Source organism: Myotis myotis, unplaced genomic scaffold (genome assembly GCF_014108235.1).
Source record: "Myotis myotis isolate mMyoMyo1 unplaced genomic scaffold, mMyoMyo1.p scaffold_m19_p_17, whole genome shotgun sequence".
Taxonomy (NCBI): Eukaryota; Metazoa; Chordata; class Mammalia; order Chiroptera; family Vespertilionidae; genus Myotis; species Myotis myotis.
The window spans coordinates 15,241,956-15,259,482 of NW_023416321.1; the positions used below are offsets into that span (position 1 = coordinate 15,241,956).

At 55.7% G+C, this 17,527-nt stretch overlaps 2 protein-coding genes across 4 annotated transcripts; one reads left to right on the forward strand and one right to left on the reverse strand.

The window, feature by feature from the left end:
• Positions 1-366: 366 nt before the first annotated feature.
• CNTNAP1 (contactin associated protein 1) lies at positions 367-14,247 on the reverse strand. Of its 3 annotated transcripts, none has more exons than XM_036339712.1 (25): positions 14,063-14,247; positions 13,125-13,226; positions 12,831-13,024; positions 12,252-12,399; positions 11,917-12,120; positions 11,212-11,396; positions 10,595-10,735; positions 9,869-10,130; positions 9,216-9,365; positions 8,780-8,951; positions 8,235-8,341; positions 7,975-8,094; positions 7,404-7,607; positions 7,048-7,204; positions 6,837-6,964; positions 6,379-6,564; positions 5,700-5,921; positions 5,206-5,445; positions 4,037-4,390; positions 3,743-3,870; positions 3,232-3,325; positions 2,805-3,050; positions 2,660-2,707; positions 1,579-1,769; positions 367-1,547 (listed from the first exon to the last, which is right to left on the reverse strand). In XM_036339712.1, the coding sequence occupies exons 1-25, from the start codon at positions 14,124-14,126 to the stop codon at positions 1,443-1,445; spliced, it is 4,152 nt and encodes a 1,383-aa protein (XP_036195605.1). In that variant the 5' UTR covers positions 14,127-14,247; the 3' UTR covers positions 367-1,442. The 3 variants fall into 3 exon arrangements, with proteins under 3 accessions (XP_036195605.1, XP_036195606.1, XP_036195604.1); XM_036339713.1 differs by having other exon boundaries at positions 367-1,507; positions 1,539-1,769; XM_036339711.1 differs by having other exon boundaries at positions 367-1,769.
• Positions 14,248-14,992: 745 nt separating this feature from the next.
• On the forward strand, positions 14,993-16,911 carry CCR10 (C-C motif chemokine receptor 10). The gene is made up of 2 exons (XM_036339598.1): positions 14,993-15,016; positions 15,692-16,911. The coding sequence occupies exons 1-2, from the start codon at positions 14,993-14,995 to the stop codon at positions 16,757-16,759; spliced, it is 1,092 nt and encodes a 363-aa protein (XP_036195491.1). The 3' UTR covers positions 16,760-16,911.
• Positions 16,912-17,527: the final 616 nt, after the last annotated feature.

Below are 17,527 nucleotides of genomic sequence, written 5' to 3' on the forward strand. Positions count from 1 at the left end.
GGGGGCGGGGGGGGGGCGCGGGGAGGCTGGTATATGTGCGGCTTCATTGCCAGTGAATTTCACGCACTTTAAGTCCTGTGGCTTGTGATCTCTTATCTGAATAAATGGCAGAATCCATTTTGGCAAAGTGTGTTCCATGTGCTTTGGGGCTGGAAATGATCCAGGGATGATGGTATAGGGACAGTTCGGCTGAAGCTTTAGCATTCTGATCCCCACTTGTCCACTGAGATGTGAGGCTGGGTGAGATTGAGGGTTGGCAAGAACCAGTCAGGCTCCTGGTAGGTGATGCAAGGATTCTGAGGGTTCCCTGTAGAAATTCCCAAGCCCTCAAATTAGTTCTCTTAAAGCCATTCCACTTACCCTACCCGCTAACCACAACACCAGCCACCACACACAGTCTGGGGCTCTGCCACTCTGTTTTATTAGAACGGCTCTACGTCTGAGAGCACAGCTTCAGAGTGGAGGCCGACTCAGGCTGGATGAGTGACCAGCAGGCCTCATGGGACTTCCAACACAGGAGAAGCAAACTAAAGCACAGCACAGGACAGGACAATCGATTGCTTTTTTCTTCTTTTATATATAAACTGATAATTTAAAAATTAGAATAATATATAGTTTCTCTAGAGAGAGACTTTGCAACAAAAAATATATTTAAAGAATGTGACCTCCTGGGCAAATGAAGCAGCATCTCTGAGCGGAGGAAAGAGGGCTCCTCATGCATTGGAGAGGGGGCTAAGCCTTTTGACAGGCATCAAGGCTATTGCATATCTTGGAAGAGGGAGGAAGAGTATGGAGCTGGCTAGTCAGTGTGTCTGCATTTTCTCTACGTTGCAAGTTTTTATGGCTTTGGCTAAAGCATTTGAAGCAGCAGAGGTACTAAAGTGCTAAACTGAAGCCTCTCAGTCTATAAAAAACAAAAAAGGAGGAGGAGGGTAGGACCCAGTGATGAAGCCCTCCCTAACACCCAGCTGAGTGGACACAGATGGAAGATGTGCAGGGCAGGGCGAAGGCTGGGGGATATGTTTAGCAGCCTCCTCCCCCCATACCTCGTGCATCCCTGCAATCCCACACATCTCTCCCTGCTGAGATTGAATGTTTGGAGAGAGACAGTTAATCTCCCCTGCATTCTCTTAATCCCTGGCAGCAGCTGGGACAAGGATGGCAGGAAGGACCTGTCTCAACCCCATGAGGCTTTCCTTTTGGGGCAGGCAAACCACCAGGAGCCTGGGGAAACGGAAATGGGCAGGGCACTGGTTTAGGCAGTGAGGCTCAGCTACTCCCTTTGGTCCCATCTGTAGCTCTGCCCACCAAACTTGGCAGGAGGGGAATCCTCTGGGTGAGCAGAACCAGCTAAAAGGAGTCAAATGTCCCTGACAGGGTTGGGTAGGGGCAGGTTATGGGGAATTCAGGGAAATGGACTTGGTCCCTGAAGCCCTTCTGATTCATTCAGATCTGGACTCCTCCAGGATCTGGGGTAGGTTTTGGTCCCGGGAGCCAGGGCCAGGGGCTGGGACTGGGTTTGGGGCTGGGGCTGGGGCTGGACTGGGCTGGGGCTGGGGCTGGGGCTGGGGCTGGAACTTGGGTGGAAGCTGGTGTAGAGGGCGGGGCCTGGGCAGAGCCTGAAGTAGGTAGGGGAGGTTTGCTGCCAGGGTGGTAATCGTGGGTGGCCTTGGGCTCATTGGTATGGTAGGAACCCTTGTAGCGATGATTTTGCAGATAGAAGAGCACCAACATTCCCACCAGCCCCAGCAGCAGGAAGGCCACCAAAACTGAAAGAGGAAAAAGAAATAATTAGAGCAGATCTTTGGGGTTTCTCCTACATACAGACACAGATGTATGCTTTTGAGTAAAAGCATACATGAACAACAGTGTTCACTCTACAACCATCAAGCTATTCCTTAGTGTCTGGTAGGTCTGAATTCCTGGCTTATCCCCTGCCATCTTCTAATATTCTCTTTTCACATCCCTTCCTTTTTTTTTTTAATAATATATTTATTTTATTGATTTCAGAGAAGAAGGGAGAGGGAAAGAGAGAAAAACATGAATGATGAGAAAGAACTATTGATCGGCTGCCTCCTGCACGCCCCCCACTGGGGGTCGGGCCCACAACTCAGGCATGTGCCCTTGACTGGAATTGAACCTGGGACCCTTCAGTCCACAGGCTGACGCTCTATCCTCTGAGCCAAACCAACTAGGGCAGTTAACCCTTCTTATCTCTCTAGATGTTACTATACCCCCATTTCCTCATTCCTTAACCATAGTCCAATCTTAATATTTCAATTAAAGTCTATAACATAAAAACAAAAGTCTATAGCATCCTCAAACATTTAAAAATCTCTATTCCAATTACATACTACTTCAGCATGGCCTATCTCAACCTTCTTTGCACTACCATGTTCTACAGCAGTGGTTCTCAACCTTCCTAATGCCGCGACCCTTTAATACAGTTCCTCATGTTGTGGTGACCCCCAGCCATAAAATTATTTTCGTTGCTACTTCATAACTGTAATTTTGCTACTGTTATGAATCGTAATGTAAATATCTGATGTGCAGGATGTATTTTCAGGGGTCACGACCCACAGAATCTACAGGGCAGGGAGGGAATGCTAACAGTGAGAGGGTGGAATCAGGAGGTTAGGGCAGGGATCACACTACTCACAGCCTAAAAGTATGGCAACCCATCCATCATCATGGTAGTATGGGAAGTCTGAAGAAGAGAAAGCACCAGTTAGGAGAAGCCTCCGATGTGGTAAGAAGAATATTCTTTCTCTATTGTCCCTCCCTCTTGTGTCCTGGGGACATACCTGGAGGCAGATACCAGGGATCCAGCTCAGGTGGCACCTCTGAGAAAAGACGTGGCATGGCTCCACAGTTAGATTCAGACAGTTCTCCCTGAACTCGAAGGGCCTCAGCTAGCTCAGCAGTCATGGGTCGAGGGGTTCGGAAGTGGGTTTTGAGGGGAGCCACATTGTTGAATCGAACACCAGACAAGCAGCCCGAGAAACCTGGTGTGTTGTAGCGCTGGATCTCTGGGTCAATTACTCCTGTTTCTGGGGGAGAGGCAGGCCCAGAAAGAAAGCGTTTGGACCACCAATAACCCTCCCTTACCATCTATAGATTTCCTACTAATCAGCACTTTCTCTGTGATTCCCAGTTCCTTCACTCTCATCTGGGCTCCAGGGACTTCACCCACAATTTCTTACCCCCAATGCATTGTCACCCTCAGCTTACCCATAACACGCCCTAGATACAAGGCCTTGGGTGAGTCAAGCTGGCTGTCCACCAACAGTGAGAACTTCTGTTCTGTCAGTGGGAAGTAGTCCACCTGAGATGGGGAGGAGAAAGGAGATGCGGGAGGGAGAACCAGAGGCAGCCGCAGCCACGATCATCCAGGAACCCTGAACTCTGTCCCAGCAGGTGGTAAGTCCTAGCTTTGTCCTACGTGCGCCACCCCTGGACCAGATGTAGAATTTGGTTTTAAAAACCCAACAGCCTGGTTTTGAGCCCTGTTTTTGCAGCTTTCTAGTAGTTTAACTTTGGGGAAGCACTTTACTTTCTGAGTCCGTAATTATTTGTAAAACAGAGATAATAAGTACACGTGTACCTGAACTGCCTCACAGACCTGTTGTGAGAGTCATATGAGGTAATAAATACAAATATTAAATATTTGACATTTTCCTGGGTGCCACAACCTTGATCATGAGGTTATGATCTGAACTGGTCCACTTCTCTCTACACACACCTGGATGAACAGCTGGCGGTAAACCCGGGTGATATTGACACTGTGGGGCTGACCATCTGTAACTGGTCGGGTGGTTAGTTGGTACACGTAGGGACTGGTGCCCAGCTGATATCGCAGCTGTAGAGTCCCTGTGGGGTGGAGAGGAAAAGAGGGAGTCTCCCTTCAGGTCCCACAATCCCCCTTTTCTAAGAGCACTTAGGTCCTTTTATGTATTAATTAGTGAATCAATAGTTGAGAATGAAGGGTGCCCTGGAAGAAGCTGGAGTTGAAGGAGAGAGCCTGTCAGGAGCTTACCGTCTTCCTTGATGAGCACGGCCATGTAATCACGCACAAAGGAGCTGACGTAGAGCAGGACAGCGGGGGCAGATTCGGTGCTAAAGCTGAAAGACACCTCCTCTCCAGTAACATTGTAGACAGGACCCCGGTAACCTGGCACAGGCCGGCCAGGCTGCGGGTAGTCAGGCAGACGGTACCCAGGGCCATGGTAGCCAGGTACATAGCCAGGAGTGTCGTAGCCGGGGATGTAGCCTGGCTCGTAGCCTGGCACCGGCCGGCTCAGCATGTGGGAGAACTCCCGGGCTGCAGAGCGCAGTGCTGACTGCAGGTTATAGCGCATCCAGGTGCCAGGCTCAAAGAAACCACCAATATCTGAAGGCACAGGTGGTGAGGTCAGGGCTTCTGTTCCCATATTCAGACATTGTATATGTCACACACACACACACACACACACACACACACACACACACACCCCTGGACTTGCCTTCAGTTTCTGCCACCACCAGTTTCATATTAGCCAACCCCTGCTGGGGTTGGGGCTGCATTTTACAGGTGGGGAAACTGAGGCTCAGAGGTGGGTAGTGACTTGCTTAAGGATACCCAGTAAGTGGAGAGCCAAGATTAGAACTGAGATATCATGACTCCATCCAGTACATGCACCACTACTCACATTTCCAAACCAAGACCAAAGGTCTTCTATTGGTCCCTAAGTCCCTAAATCTCCCTAATTCCATCAGACTTCCCATTAGTAACCTACCAGCCTTAGGGAGGATGCAGTCTGAGTATATGTGCAGAGATCTTGCTGTGGTGAATGACTAGGTTCTCTTTAACCAAGAACCCGGCTGTAGACATGTTTTAGGAGTGCAGCAATTGTCAAATAGGAAATGGCATAGGAGGGCATCATGCAGCCTAAGGTGGATATACTTGCAAGGGGGGGAACCTGTGTTACCTTGGTGATAGAGGAAGATGGGGAAGTTATTTGCTTGTTGCTTTTACTACCAGCTAGCTGTACCACCCCTTCCTTGCCCCACTTGATGCCTTTGGAGTCACCCAGCATCTTCTGCTGTCTGATGGCCCCAGATCAGAGCTCAGGAACCCAGAGACACCCTCCTTCCTTTCTTCCCTGCCATCCCTACATCCCATTACACCCTACAGCTCCCTGTCCTCCCATAACCAACAGCACTGACCATGGTTGCAATATGGCCCATCAAAAGCCGTGAGGTCACAGTCACATGTGTAGTAGCTGTAGCGTTCCACGCAACGGCCTCCATGGAAACAGGGGAACCGGGGATGGGCACAGCGGCCTGTGCAGTTGGGTGAGGTACCCTCAGAGGCATTGGCACGGCCTTCCAGGTTCAGAGTCACTCCATTCAGACGCATAGCCCTCAAGCAGCCCACGAAGGGGCGCCTCTTAAGCTCTGCAGATCCTGGGAAGGGTGGGCAGGTTAAGAAATGGGTGTAGAGCAAGAGACAGGGGTAAGTATTGGGGTTGGGAAAGGAACCAAGGGAGCTAGAATAATGGACTAGAGCCAGGGACTGGAGAGGGACGGTGGGCCTCTGGCTCTCTCTGAAGCAGAGGGGATTGGGAATTAAGACACGGGTTCCTGGAAACAAGGAGAGCAGCCTTGAGAGGGTGGAAAGGTTAAGGAGACTTCAGACCTGCCTCTGGGTTGCTGCTTACCAACATAGAGGGGCTGGTCGTACTCCAGCCAGATGTAGGTCTGCAGGGGCATAGGCCGCACCACCCAGGGCCTGTGGTCCACGCGGAGCCGGGCCTGCTTCACATTGATTTCAGCCCGGACCAGGTGCCACTCATCATCGTTGAACTCAAAATCATCTGAGTGTACTGTCAGGTTCTCATCTCCATTCCCCACATCGAAGGCGAAGACCACATCTCGGGATGCTGGTGGGGGTGGGGGGAGAGAACTCAGACCTCCAAGATTCCTCACCCAATGCAACCTCTCTTCTTCACTCTGGAGCTCCTGGAATGTCCCTCCAGTTTATCTACAGCCTGGGACAAAACTAAAAACGGCTTAAAACCTCATACCCCTGTTCTCTCCCAAATTTGCAGATCCCTGGAGCCAGCTTCCCACCCCCCTTCTCAGGTTAGAAGCATAGCTAGTAGGTAGGAGATTCCTCAGGATCCCAGCTTCCTTATTCACCTAAGGCCCCGAGAGGCAGACTGGGTGCCTCAGGTCACAAAACCAGCTTTCAAGACAGCTGGACTAGAACCCAGGGTCATCAAAGCCTCCATAGAGAGGACAAGACATCTGCCCTTGTCTCTTTCCCCAGCCTCCACCTACACCCATTCTTCCCAGAGTTAGTCATCTACCCCACGTCCCTCCCGTGTGCCTGCTCACTGTTTAGTTCCACCCGTATGTAAGGTCGGCACCACTGGTAGTAAGAGCCCCCCATATTCTCTAGGAAGACTCCTGAAGGGGCCGAGGTCCTGAAGTAGAAGGAGACATCAAGGCTGTGGTTGGCACGGATTGGAGGAAAGCGTAGTGCAGCCCCGGTGTGGAAGGAGATGGTGTTCCAGGAATTTCCTACAAAACCAGATGGAAGAAGGCCTTGTCAGGGAGGTTGGAGGGTGGGGGAGTAAGGGAGCCTCAAGTGAGTGGGGGAAGGAAAGGCCGAGGGACAACTGGGGGTAACCAAGGAATGTAATGAAAGACAATAAGGTGTAAAGGAGCAGTATAGGTGGGGGTCATATCATAGGAGGACCTAGGGTGTCTGACTGTGTCCTGGAGGCACCCAGTGAGTCAGATGGCCTAGATTTTAGAAACTAGATGATACACAAAACGGGTCTGCCACTCACGATCGCCATAGCAGCGCAGAGGCCTCAGGAAAAACTGGGCCTCAGAAGTGGAGCGGTTTGTGTCCCCCACCACCACCTGAGTGACAGGCAAATGGTCCACAAAGGTCAGCAGTCCCCTGTCGGTTCTCCTGTGCGGGCAAGATGCAGTGGCTCAGCTCCGGCCATTCACCGGTCCCCAGATCCTGAGAGCCCCGCCCTGTGCCTCCCTCACCACTGGGGCTGATCAGCGTCACAGTTGCACTGCAGAGTAGGGTCCACACAGCTCCGGTCCAGACCGCAGGCACAGCGCTGGATCCCAGGCTGCGAGCCTCCCCAGTAGAAGTGCTGCTCCTCATTCCGGCCAATCCAGAAGCTGTAGGGGTAGCCTCCTGGGGAAGAGGTTCAGGCAGTTTCTAGGCCCTGTTCCTCCACAAGTCTCTGGGCTCCCCTCTCACCCTTCTAACCAGCCTCGGACTCTTGAATCTTCTAGCCCAGGGCTCCAACTTAACCGTCTGGTTTCTTTCTCCCAGGCCCCCACTGGCCTCTCCTCCAGCTCTCCACCTCACCCTCCCAGACCCCAGACCCAACCTGCAGTGTTGAGCAGCCTGGAATTGTAGCAGGAGAATTCGATCCACTGTTCACAGTGCTGGGAAGCATTGGCCAGGGCACTGACTTCCTCCCAGGATGCATTCCAGTACTGGACGGCCCCCAGGAATGGCCGCTCCATGCTCGAACCTGTCACCCGAGTTGTCCACAGCCTGTCATGCCGCACAACTGTCCATGCCTTGTTCTCTGGGGGAGGGGAAGGGACAGAGCTTTGGCTGGAGATGGGCACTCTCTACCCATCTCCCTGCCCATTTCCACCACCACTGCTGCAACTCAGAGCCAATAAATGTGGCTAGCAGTTCCATTCCAGCCTAGCTCCTGGCCCTGGACATTGCAGGCTGGAGATGAGACAGCTGGACCACATCAGGAAGCTGGAATTTATCTGCAAGGCTAGATTACAAATTCCTGAGTGTCCCTTTTCCCTCTGCCCTCCTTTAGCCCCATCACAGTTTAATCTTACTGGCCCCTGCCCACCCTTCAATCCTTCCCTGTTTCCCCACCCCCCAGCATAGCCTTGTCACCTGTCCCTTAACCACCTATCAGAGCCACTTACCTCGAATATCACAGTATACTACAAATGGCTTCAGGGGGCCACTGCCATCAGGATCAATGGTGAAGTTTCCCGAAGTTTTCCCACTAAGCCGATAAGCCTCACAAGATTCCTTATACAAAGCTGGTAGGTGGTAGAAAGCAATTATGGGTTCAGAGGGCTAGCAGAGCCAGCCCCACCATCTCTAGCAGCCTCATGATCCCAGCAACCGTCCCCTGACCTCTCCTGTCCCCGACTCTTCCCCCATATCCCAGCTGGCTTACGTTGGTGGCAGGTCTCCCCCTTGTAGCCTGTCAGTTCACAGTAGCAGATGAAGTCATCCCAAGACTGGTAGCAGCGTCCATCATGCTCACACATGTTAGGGCTGCACCTAAGGAAGAGGTCAGCACCAAGGGAAGAAGCCTTATTGGGAGCTTGAGAGTGGGGTCTGACCCCTACAGGCTCCACTCCCTACTCCTGAGAACACAGAACTCCGTGAGACACACCTCACCTAACTAGCCAGATATGAGCCTAAATGCTGGGCATTAGGCAGGCCTTGGCTCAAGCACTGTTTCCCCTTCCCCCAATGAACAAATAATACACCACCACCACCCAAAAAATAGATGCTTCATTTCCATTCTGAGCACATGTCACTTAAGGGAAGAAACAGGAAGTGAGAGGTCAAGGAGGAATCATCTCCAGGTGGGAGACTGAAGAGCTGGGACCAGGAGAAAAAAGATTGAGAAAGGCCACTCCCTTTGGGAGACCATGGGAAAGAGCTTTGGAGGGGGGGGGGTCACCTCTTAAAGGGAAAGGGACTTCTGGATACCTATCAGTGATGCCACATGTGTCAAAGAGGACCTCAGCAAAGTATCCAAGCCGCCGGCCCTCCACCAGAGTCAGGTTGACCAGTTGACCATCCACCTTGAACAGCTCCATGCAGCCATGGAACGCCGTCTGGTTAGAGTGGCAGCCCCATCGACTGGCTGGCTTGGGACAACCTGGAGCAACCACCCCTGTGAGGCCCTCCCCAGGGGAGACCCCAGAGACCCTCCCCCAGGGAGATGCCAAGGGAGAGCCAGACATGAAGGAAGGGAGGGGCCAATAGATAATGGCAGTGACCTTCCGGTCCCCAAGACCCCAGAAGGGAAAGAAGGGTTTATTCCTACAAAGCTCTCCATGTAGTCCCATCTGGGTGGACTTAGGTGGGGGTGGGGGCCTTCCCACCCAGGGACAGGGGTCTGGCCAGGTTAGCCACCACTTACCCCCAAAGAAGTACGAAGTCCCTGTACGGATCAGCAGTGGGTATGAGACCCTGACCTCTGCCCCCTCCACATCATCAATGCTGATGACTGCATGGTTTTCCTGTGCCGCGAAATTCACCTCGTGCCAAAAGCCATCATTCAGGCGGTACCCTGGACAGGAAAGGAGGATGCTGTGGGTGGGGAACGCACCAGGCCCTAGGAGCAATCTGTCTTTCCTGTGGAAGCAGCACCCCCACTCTGTGTCCCAATAGTGGACTATGTTCCTCCTCCCATTGTTACACTTATCACACTGGGTGGTGACATCTCTGAAAGTCTCCACTATCCATAACGCCAGCAGCTTATACAATCTGCAAAGTTATAAATGAATAACAAACACCTCCAGAGACCCCCCCCCCCTCCCCGAACTGGAGAATACCAGGACTCTCAGGCTTCCTGCTTCTCCCAGCACCCATAGCCCCTCAGGTCTGCCCCCAGCCCCAGCTGCCTCTCATCCACTCCCACCTTTTCCCAGGGGCCTGGGACCTCCTGCTCTGCTCCCCTCAGTCCAAGCCCACAATCACCCCGGCTCTTCTCTGCCCTCTCTGGCCTCCTACCTACCTCTCTGGCCCCTGTCCACCCTTCAATCCAGGCCCCGCCCCCAACCCATCCCTCACCAGCAGCGAACTGAAGCTTCTTTCGGCCGGTCTGTGCAATGGACACGTTGACCTGCCCTTCACTGAGCATCAGCTCCACGTGGCCCAGCCCATCTCCCAGGCTGGAGTAAAGTAGCAGTCCCGTGAGGTCCCAGGTGCGGAAGCGAAAGGAGACCGCGAGGCGGCCACGTCGAGGGAACCCAGGCACTTGCAGGAAGTTGTGAGGACCTCCGAAGTTGACCGGGTGAGGAACCGGGTCCAGGCAGCGGAAGGCCACCTTACCCTGAAGGCGAAAGCAAGGACCCATCAGTGGCCTCGAGTTTCCACCCCGCCTCTCTGGGAATCCCATTTTCATATTGGCCTAAGATCTTTGTCACAGCACTCCCTCAGTGTGGGGGCGATGGGGGAAGACCTTCAACCCTGACATTTCCACCCTCCTACAAACAGGTCCAGCGGTACAGGGGGCCTCCGCTCTCTTGCTATCACTGATCTAAGTCTTCAGGGCGACTCCTCCTTCCTGCCAACATCCAGAGGGGATTTCCCGTGGTTCTACTGCCACTTCTTAACTGGGGTAGAGGGGTGGACTTTGCACCTCCTGTAATTTCATCATGACCCCCACTTGACCATCTGTCTGGGGAGGGAGAGGTCCTGAACTTGTATCTAATTGTCAAGATCTCTTCCCGCTCCACTTCTTGGCTTTCCAAGTGGCTCTGATGTCCCATCCTCCCAGATCCCCAGCCCACTGGCCTCGAAGGTGATCCTCGAATGGCGCCGCACAGCCAGGTCCGCGATGTTGACTCGGTTGAAGATTACATTTTCCATGCAGCCACGGAAATTATGCCGATAGGCAAGGTTTTTCTGTGCGCCCACCAGACCCCCAATGAACATCTGTGGGCGGAGTAGGGAATGAGGGTGAGGTTCCCTGGGAGGGTGAGGTTCCCTGGGTGTGGGAGCGCATGCACCTTCCTGGAGCTCCCACCATGCAGCTTTTTTATAAAAGGCTCGAAACACACATTTCCCCAATGTCAGGGTTAAAGCTGGAAGCTCGCTGGGCCTCTTGAGGTTTGGGTTCTAGTCCTAACTCCACCAAAGTGGCTGCAAGGCCTTGAGTAGGTCAATAAAACTTTCTGGGATTCTTTCTGTGCAGACGGAGGCCAGGGTCTTTAATCCCGCACAGCTGGGCAATCCCAGGGGGCAATTTTCTCATCTTGCCCAATCCTCAAAATCCAGATGTCCAAACCCATCTCAATGGGTCTCAGGCGGCACCAGGAAGCAAGGTCTGACCTTTGGTGGAGGGAAGTGCTGTCCCCCACCCACCCAGCCAGCGCCCCCCTCAACCAAACGACTCCTTCTGCTCTGCTCACCTCATTGTCCAGGTTCAGCCTCTCGAAGTCGCCATTGAGAATGAAACGCTGCACATAGCCGTCCAGGGTGAGGTTTGCTTGGCGGCCATATCGGTCCACACGCACATAGTGCCAGTGCTGGTCATTGAGGACCCCACCAGCGCTCACCGTGGTGTGGCCAGGCCGTGGTTGGATAGGGCTGCTGCCTGAGGATGGGGTGGGGCGAGGTCAGACCTTGGACCCGGAGAACCCCAATGAGCCCTGGCCCCTAGGAAGCAGCAGCCAGGGAGGGTGGGCACAGAGATGGGACCAACGGGGCCTGGGATGGAGCAGCGATCATTGGCAAGGATGTGACTTAGGGCAAGTCATTTAACCTCTTTGAACTTCTATCGGTAAAACTTGGGGCACAATAACTGCTTCTACTTCATCATGTGGATGTTATGAAAAACTAATTAGACACAAAAATACTTTTTAATGTGTGTGTGTGTGATGTTTTTACATTGAGGAGACTGGGGTTGGGGTAGCAGCCAGCAGCCGGTAGAGCTGAGACTGGAATCCAGTTCTGCTGACTCGGGGTCCAGAGTTCTGCTAGCACTAAATTCTACACGAAAAAAGCGGGTTGGGCCGAACGGGAGAGGGGACGTCAGGGGTGGGCACGGCTTCGCGGAGGAGGGGCGGCGAGCGGCGCACCCGCTGCGCTCACGAGTCCCCCCCCAGGTCGCTCACCCAGGCTCATGTGCAGCAGCAAGTGCGCCCCCTGTAGCTCGAGTGTCACGTAGTCGCCCTGGGCGCCCTCCGCGTGCAGCAGGAGCCCGTCCTTCTCCTCGGTCTTGAAGCTGAACGCGAACACGTCCCACAGGCTCTGGCTGACCCCTCGCGGGAAGCGGTACGAGATGGCATCGTCGCCGTCGAAATAGAGCACGTCGGACTCTGCGCGAACGACCGAAGGTGGGCCGGGGGCGGGGGCCCGGGGAGATGGCTCGTCTACCGCCCCCTCCCCCACCACCCCACCCCTACCCCCACCCCTACCCCCACCCCCGCCACGACCTCCGCACTCTTACTGTAAGGACAGCCGTAGAGGCCCAGCCTCAGGCCGATCTTGCCCCGCGGGTTCCAAGCCAAGGGCACGATGCGGATGTACCGCGCGGTGAAGTGGTAGTGCAGGTCGTGGCGCACCACGGCCGACTCGTTCACGTTCCCGAAGAATGTCTGCGGGGGAGAGGAGGGGGGAGTGACCGGTCCCCACCCTCGGCTTGTTTCCCAGCCCGCAGGTGTCACAGCCAGACAATCTGGACTTTGCAAAGCAAACGCTCCTTGATCTCCCGCCTGCATGGCTTTATGCACACAGTTATCTCCTCGCCCGGAGTGTCCTCTCCCACTATCTCATTACTTCCTCAAAGCTCAGCTCAGGTGTCACCTCCTTCAAGAAGCTCTCTAAGGTTGTGGAACCCTGTCCTCCCGGAGTGTCTTGCCCACCTGTGAGCTCACAGTCCTTCTGAACAGAGTCTCCGAGTGGAAGTCACTATTCCTAACCTGTGCCCTCACCCCGCCCCCTCCCCTTCCCCACAAGCTAATTAATGCCCAGCCCAGGCTGCAAAACTGAGGAGGTTCCCCAAGCGTGTATGCAGGAGCTGGAGTACCGCATTATGTCCTTGTTGGTAGAACGGGGTCCAGCTGTCCACTCGGTCGCCGTAGAGCAGCATGTAGCGTGTGACCCAGTCCCAAGAGTTAAAGGAGCCTTGTGTGGCCACCGCCCGGATCCGGTGCTTCTTCATTAAGTCGATCTGGAGCCAGGGATTCGGGTCACCAGTCCGGGGAGACCATCCACTTATGCCTATAGAAGGGACCAGGGCTTTCACCACTGGCTCCCCCTTTACTCCCAGCCCTCACCCCCCACCCCCAGAGTCCCTCCCTGCTCCTGGGGCCAGGCTCACCGTGCAGTCGGGCGAAGCGTGGAGCCGTGAAGAGCCCATAGTAGGAGGAGGCACCCAGGGAGCGATAGTACAAGGGCCCCACCAGCTCCTCATCACAGCCGTCTGGGTTGGGGGGGACAGACATAGGGACAGGTCAGCCCCTCCCAGGCCTTCCCCAAGGCCCTGCACACTGAGCGACTGGAGCTCCTCCTTCTCAGGTCCCCAGCAGCAGACCCAGCCCTAACTTAAAGCCGGGCTGCAGCAACTGGGGCACACTCAGGGGAGGCTATCTTCTTCTGGGGGAACTCCTAGGCCAGCCCCTCCCTGGCCCTGTTCCTGCCATGGTGTTAATCGGGCTCAGTACTCCCCAAAACACAATCTCAAACTCAGCATCTTTCAGAACCTGAGTCAGCCCAAGACACCAATCCAGCCCAGCGTGAGCATCAGTCCCATCATCAGCATCCCCAAACCTGCACCAATTCCAGATCCAGGCCTTGGTCCCAACCCCAGCCAGTCCTGACACCATCACCAGTTCTGTGTCCAACCTTAGCATCAATCTGGCACCAACTCCACCTTGGATCCCAGTCCCCAAGTCCAGCCCCCAACCCCAAACCCTAGCCCCTGGGCCAGTTCCAAGCCCAAACCCAGCCCCTGGCAACACCTTAATCCTAGCCCGGGTCGCCAGTAACACTTTTATCCCCTACCCTCAAACCAAGGCACTAGCTCTGGCTTGGATCGTAGTGCCAAATCCCAGCCGGGCCGACTCGAGCCCAACCCCAGCACCGGGCGCGCGCTCCGGCCGCCGAACTGCATTGCGGAGCGTGGGGGAGAGGCTGGGAAGGACGAAAGCGAACCAGGGAGCGCGCGCCGGCGGGGAAGGGACCGGCGACCACCCAGCCGCAATGCGGTGCTTTGAACTCCCGGGCCCAACCCTGCCCGCCTCCGAGCCCCGAACTCACAGTAGCCCCAGCCCTGGGCTCCTGAGACCGCGGCGAGCAGGATGCAGAAGAGCCGGAGACACATCCTGCAGGGCTCAAGGGTCTCCGCGGCCGCCTCCCAGTGCCCAGTTCGGGCTAGGGCTCCAGCTCCAGCTCCGGCTCCGGCTCCGAGCTCTCCTGGGGTTCTCAGCGGGTCACTGTCTCTCCTCCTTACCCACCCACCCCTCTTCCCTTACCCCTCCCCAACCCTTCTCCCCTCGCCCCCCCCTCTCTCAGTCGTTCCAGGTTCTATGCTGCTCTCTCCTTTCCACCCTCTCTCCTCTCACCTCCCCCCTTCCCCAGCCTGTCTCTCCTAACGAGCGCAGCTTTCCCGGACTCCGCGCAAGCGCGCGCCTCAGCCTCGCTGTGAAGGGCGGGGGTAGAGAGCCGCCAGGCATCGGGAAATACCCTGAATAACCTGAGGCTGGCAGTGGCTGTGGTCGCAGGGGAGGGGGAAGGAAGGTCGTGAAAAATCCAAGGGGGGCGGGGGGCTGGATATGGGGAGAAGAGTATGTAAAAGATTTTAACATTTTCCGAAGGCAAAGGATGTTGCAAGCACCCTTACTAGGCATCCTCATTATCCTGTGAATTCAGCATTTTTATTTTACTCCATTTTGCAGATAAAAACCCTGAGGCTCAGAGAGGTTAAAAAAAAAAACATACACACACACACACACACACACACACACCATCACACAGGTAGCTAGCAAGTGAGATATTCTAAAACCCATTCTCTTTCTACTGGTAGGGAAATTGTTTTTTAGGGAGTGGAATGGGTAAGTTGGGCAGAGAGGGCTCACAGACCCCAATACCCACCACCCTCGTGGCCGCTCTCCCCGCCCCTTCCTTCCTGTCCCACTAGTTTAACTTCTCTCCCTGGTGGCTTTACCTCAGAAACCCGCGTAGCCAGAGATGGGGACCGAGCCCACAGAGCAGGTGGGAGTGGGGGAAGGGGGGAGGAAGGATTACAGAGAGGGAGGGTAAGGTGAAGGCATGGGGTTCCACACCTGGCGACAGGCCTCCCCCAGGCTCTGACCTACACAGGATTCCTGGAGCCATGTGGGATCAGGGGCCTCCAGATAAATGGGGCTGGTGATGGGAGGCTGGTGTTGGGGGACAGGACTCGGGCTGAAGGGAAGAGTGAGCTGAACGTAGAGGTCCAAGGTGCAACGGCAGACCTGAGCCCCAATTCTTGAGACCCGCTTGTCATGAGTTTGTCAGTGCACTGGCGGTAGGGGTGGGCTTTGGGGAGGGGAAAAGGGAAAGGAGACGGAGTCTAGAGTCTGGCCACGGGGTCTGAGGCAAAGCCTGCGTGTGCGAATACTTCCAGGAGAGGGCGCTGCAAGCGGAACTGAAGCTCCCAGGTTTATTAATAATACAAACCCTTGGCCTATGAAGAGCACAGATGCTTCACACCCATTATCTTCCTATTTCAAACAACCCTACTACATATTAGGCAACAGAGATCCAGAAAGAGCAAGTGGCTTGCTCAAGGTCACCCAGAAAGCTGGATGCAGAGGCAAGGGGGGTGCAAGGGAAGCCAAAGCCTGTTTTGTGTGAATGGGAAGATAAGGACTCATGGGGTCTCTTTTCTCATTTTGACCTCCGCAGGTCTCCTGGGGCTCATATTCTGGAGATGACGAGGAGGCCTATTCAGCTGAGCCTCTGCCAGAGCTTTGCTACAAGGCGGATGTCCAGGCCTTCAGTCGCGCCTTCCAATCCAGTATCTCCCTGACGGTGGCTGCCCTGGGTCTGGCAGGCAACGGCCTGGTCCTGGCCACCCACCTGGCAGCCCGAAACGCCGCCCGCTCACCCACCTGCGCCCATCTGCTGCAGCTGGCCCTGGCAGACCTTCTGCTGGCCCTGACCCTGCCCTTTGCCGCAGCGGGAGCTCTGCAGGGCTGGAGTCTGGGAAGTGCCACCTGCCGTGCCATCTCGGGCCTCTACTCGGCCTCCTTCCATGCAGGCTTCCTCTTCCTGGCCTGCATTAGCGCCGACCGCTACTTGGCCATTACGCGGGCCCTCCCGGCTGGACCGAGGCCCTCGGGGCCGGGCAGAGCACATTTGGTCTCAGTCATCGTGTGGCTGCTGTCGCTGCTCCTGGCACTGCCTGCTCTTCTTTTCAGCCAAGACGGGCAGCGGGAAGGGCAGCGGCGTTGCCGTCTCATCTTCCCCGAGGGCCTCGCGCAGACCGTGAAGGGGGCGAGCGCGGTGGCGCAGGTGGCCCTGGGCTTCGCGCTGCCGCTGGGCGTCATGGCAGCCTGCTACGCGCTGCTGGGCCGCACGCTGCTGGCCGCCAGGGGGCCGGAGCGCCGGCGCGCGCTGCGCGTGGTGGTGGCCCTGGTGGCGGCCTTCGTGGTGCTGCAGCTTCCTTACAGCCTGGCCCTGCTGCTGGACACGGCCGACCTCCTGGCCGCCCGCGAGCGGAGTTGCCCGGCGAGTAAGCGCAAGGACCTGGCCCTGCTGGTGACCGGGGGCTTGGCTCTCGCGCGCTGCGGCCTCAACCCCGTGCTCTACGCCTTTCTGGGCCTGCGCTTCCGCCAGGACCTGCGGAGGCTGCTCCGGGGTGGGAGCTGCAGCTCCGCGCCTCGCCCCCGCGGCCGCTGCCCCCGGCGGCCCCGCCTTCCTTCCTGCTCGGCTCCCACCGAGACCCACAGTGCTTCCTATTGGGACCACTAGGGCTGCGAGTCCAGAGGGGGGGGCGAGCTGAGGAAACGCATCTGGGAGGTTCCTGGGAAAGGGGAGTCGGGGTGGGGACACTGAAAAAGAGGTAGGGACCTAAAGGAATTGCTTCCGGACTCTGCCACATTAAACGGATAACATGGACATGAGATGCAGCCCAACGAATGTTACTATTTTTGAGTCACTGACTTGAAAGTGATTTGGAGCAGAGCAGAGCCGCGGGTCCCGCACCGCGCGCCCGCCCTCTCCCCCTCTAGGCGCGGGGCGCTAAGTGGAAGGCGCTGAGAGCCTGGGTGGGGGTGGGGGCTGCTGAGCCTGCTGGAGCTCCAGCATGACACCTCCTCCACCTTCACCCGCGCGCTGCCAACAGAGGTGGGGTGGGAACGCTGCCAGGCGAGGAGGGCGGGGTTCCTCTGGAAATGCCGCGGAGAAGAGCTTTCGAACAACCCGAGTGCTATCCAATAATGGCCGCCTCAGCCAGTACCGAGTTCCCGGCCCCTGGAATGTTCCGGCTGAGTCGGCCGGGGCTGTGTGTGCCTGTGTGCTGGCGTGCGGATAGGGACGGGGCAGAGATTCCCGTTTGGGGTGGGCTTTTGGATTAGATGACCATTTATAGTTTCTTCTATAAAATTCTGTGGTGAAAAGCGGGGGGTCGGGGGGAAGCAAAAAGTTGAGTCGAAGTTTTTCACCTTGGAGAAAAACCAAGGAGAAAATCCCAATTTGCAAATTTCCAGAGTCATTATCCTGGGCGTGGGGGGCGGGGGG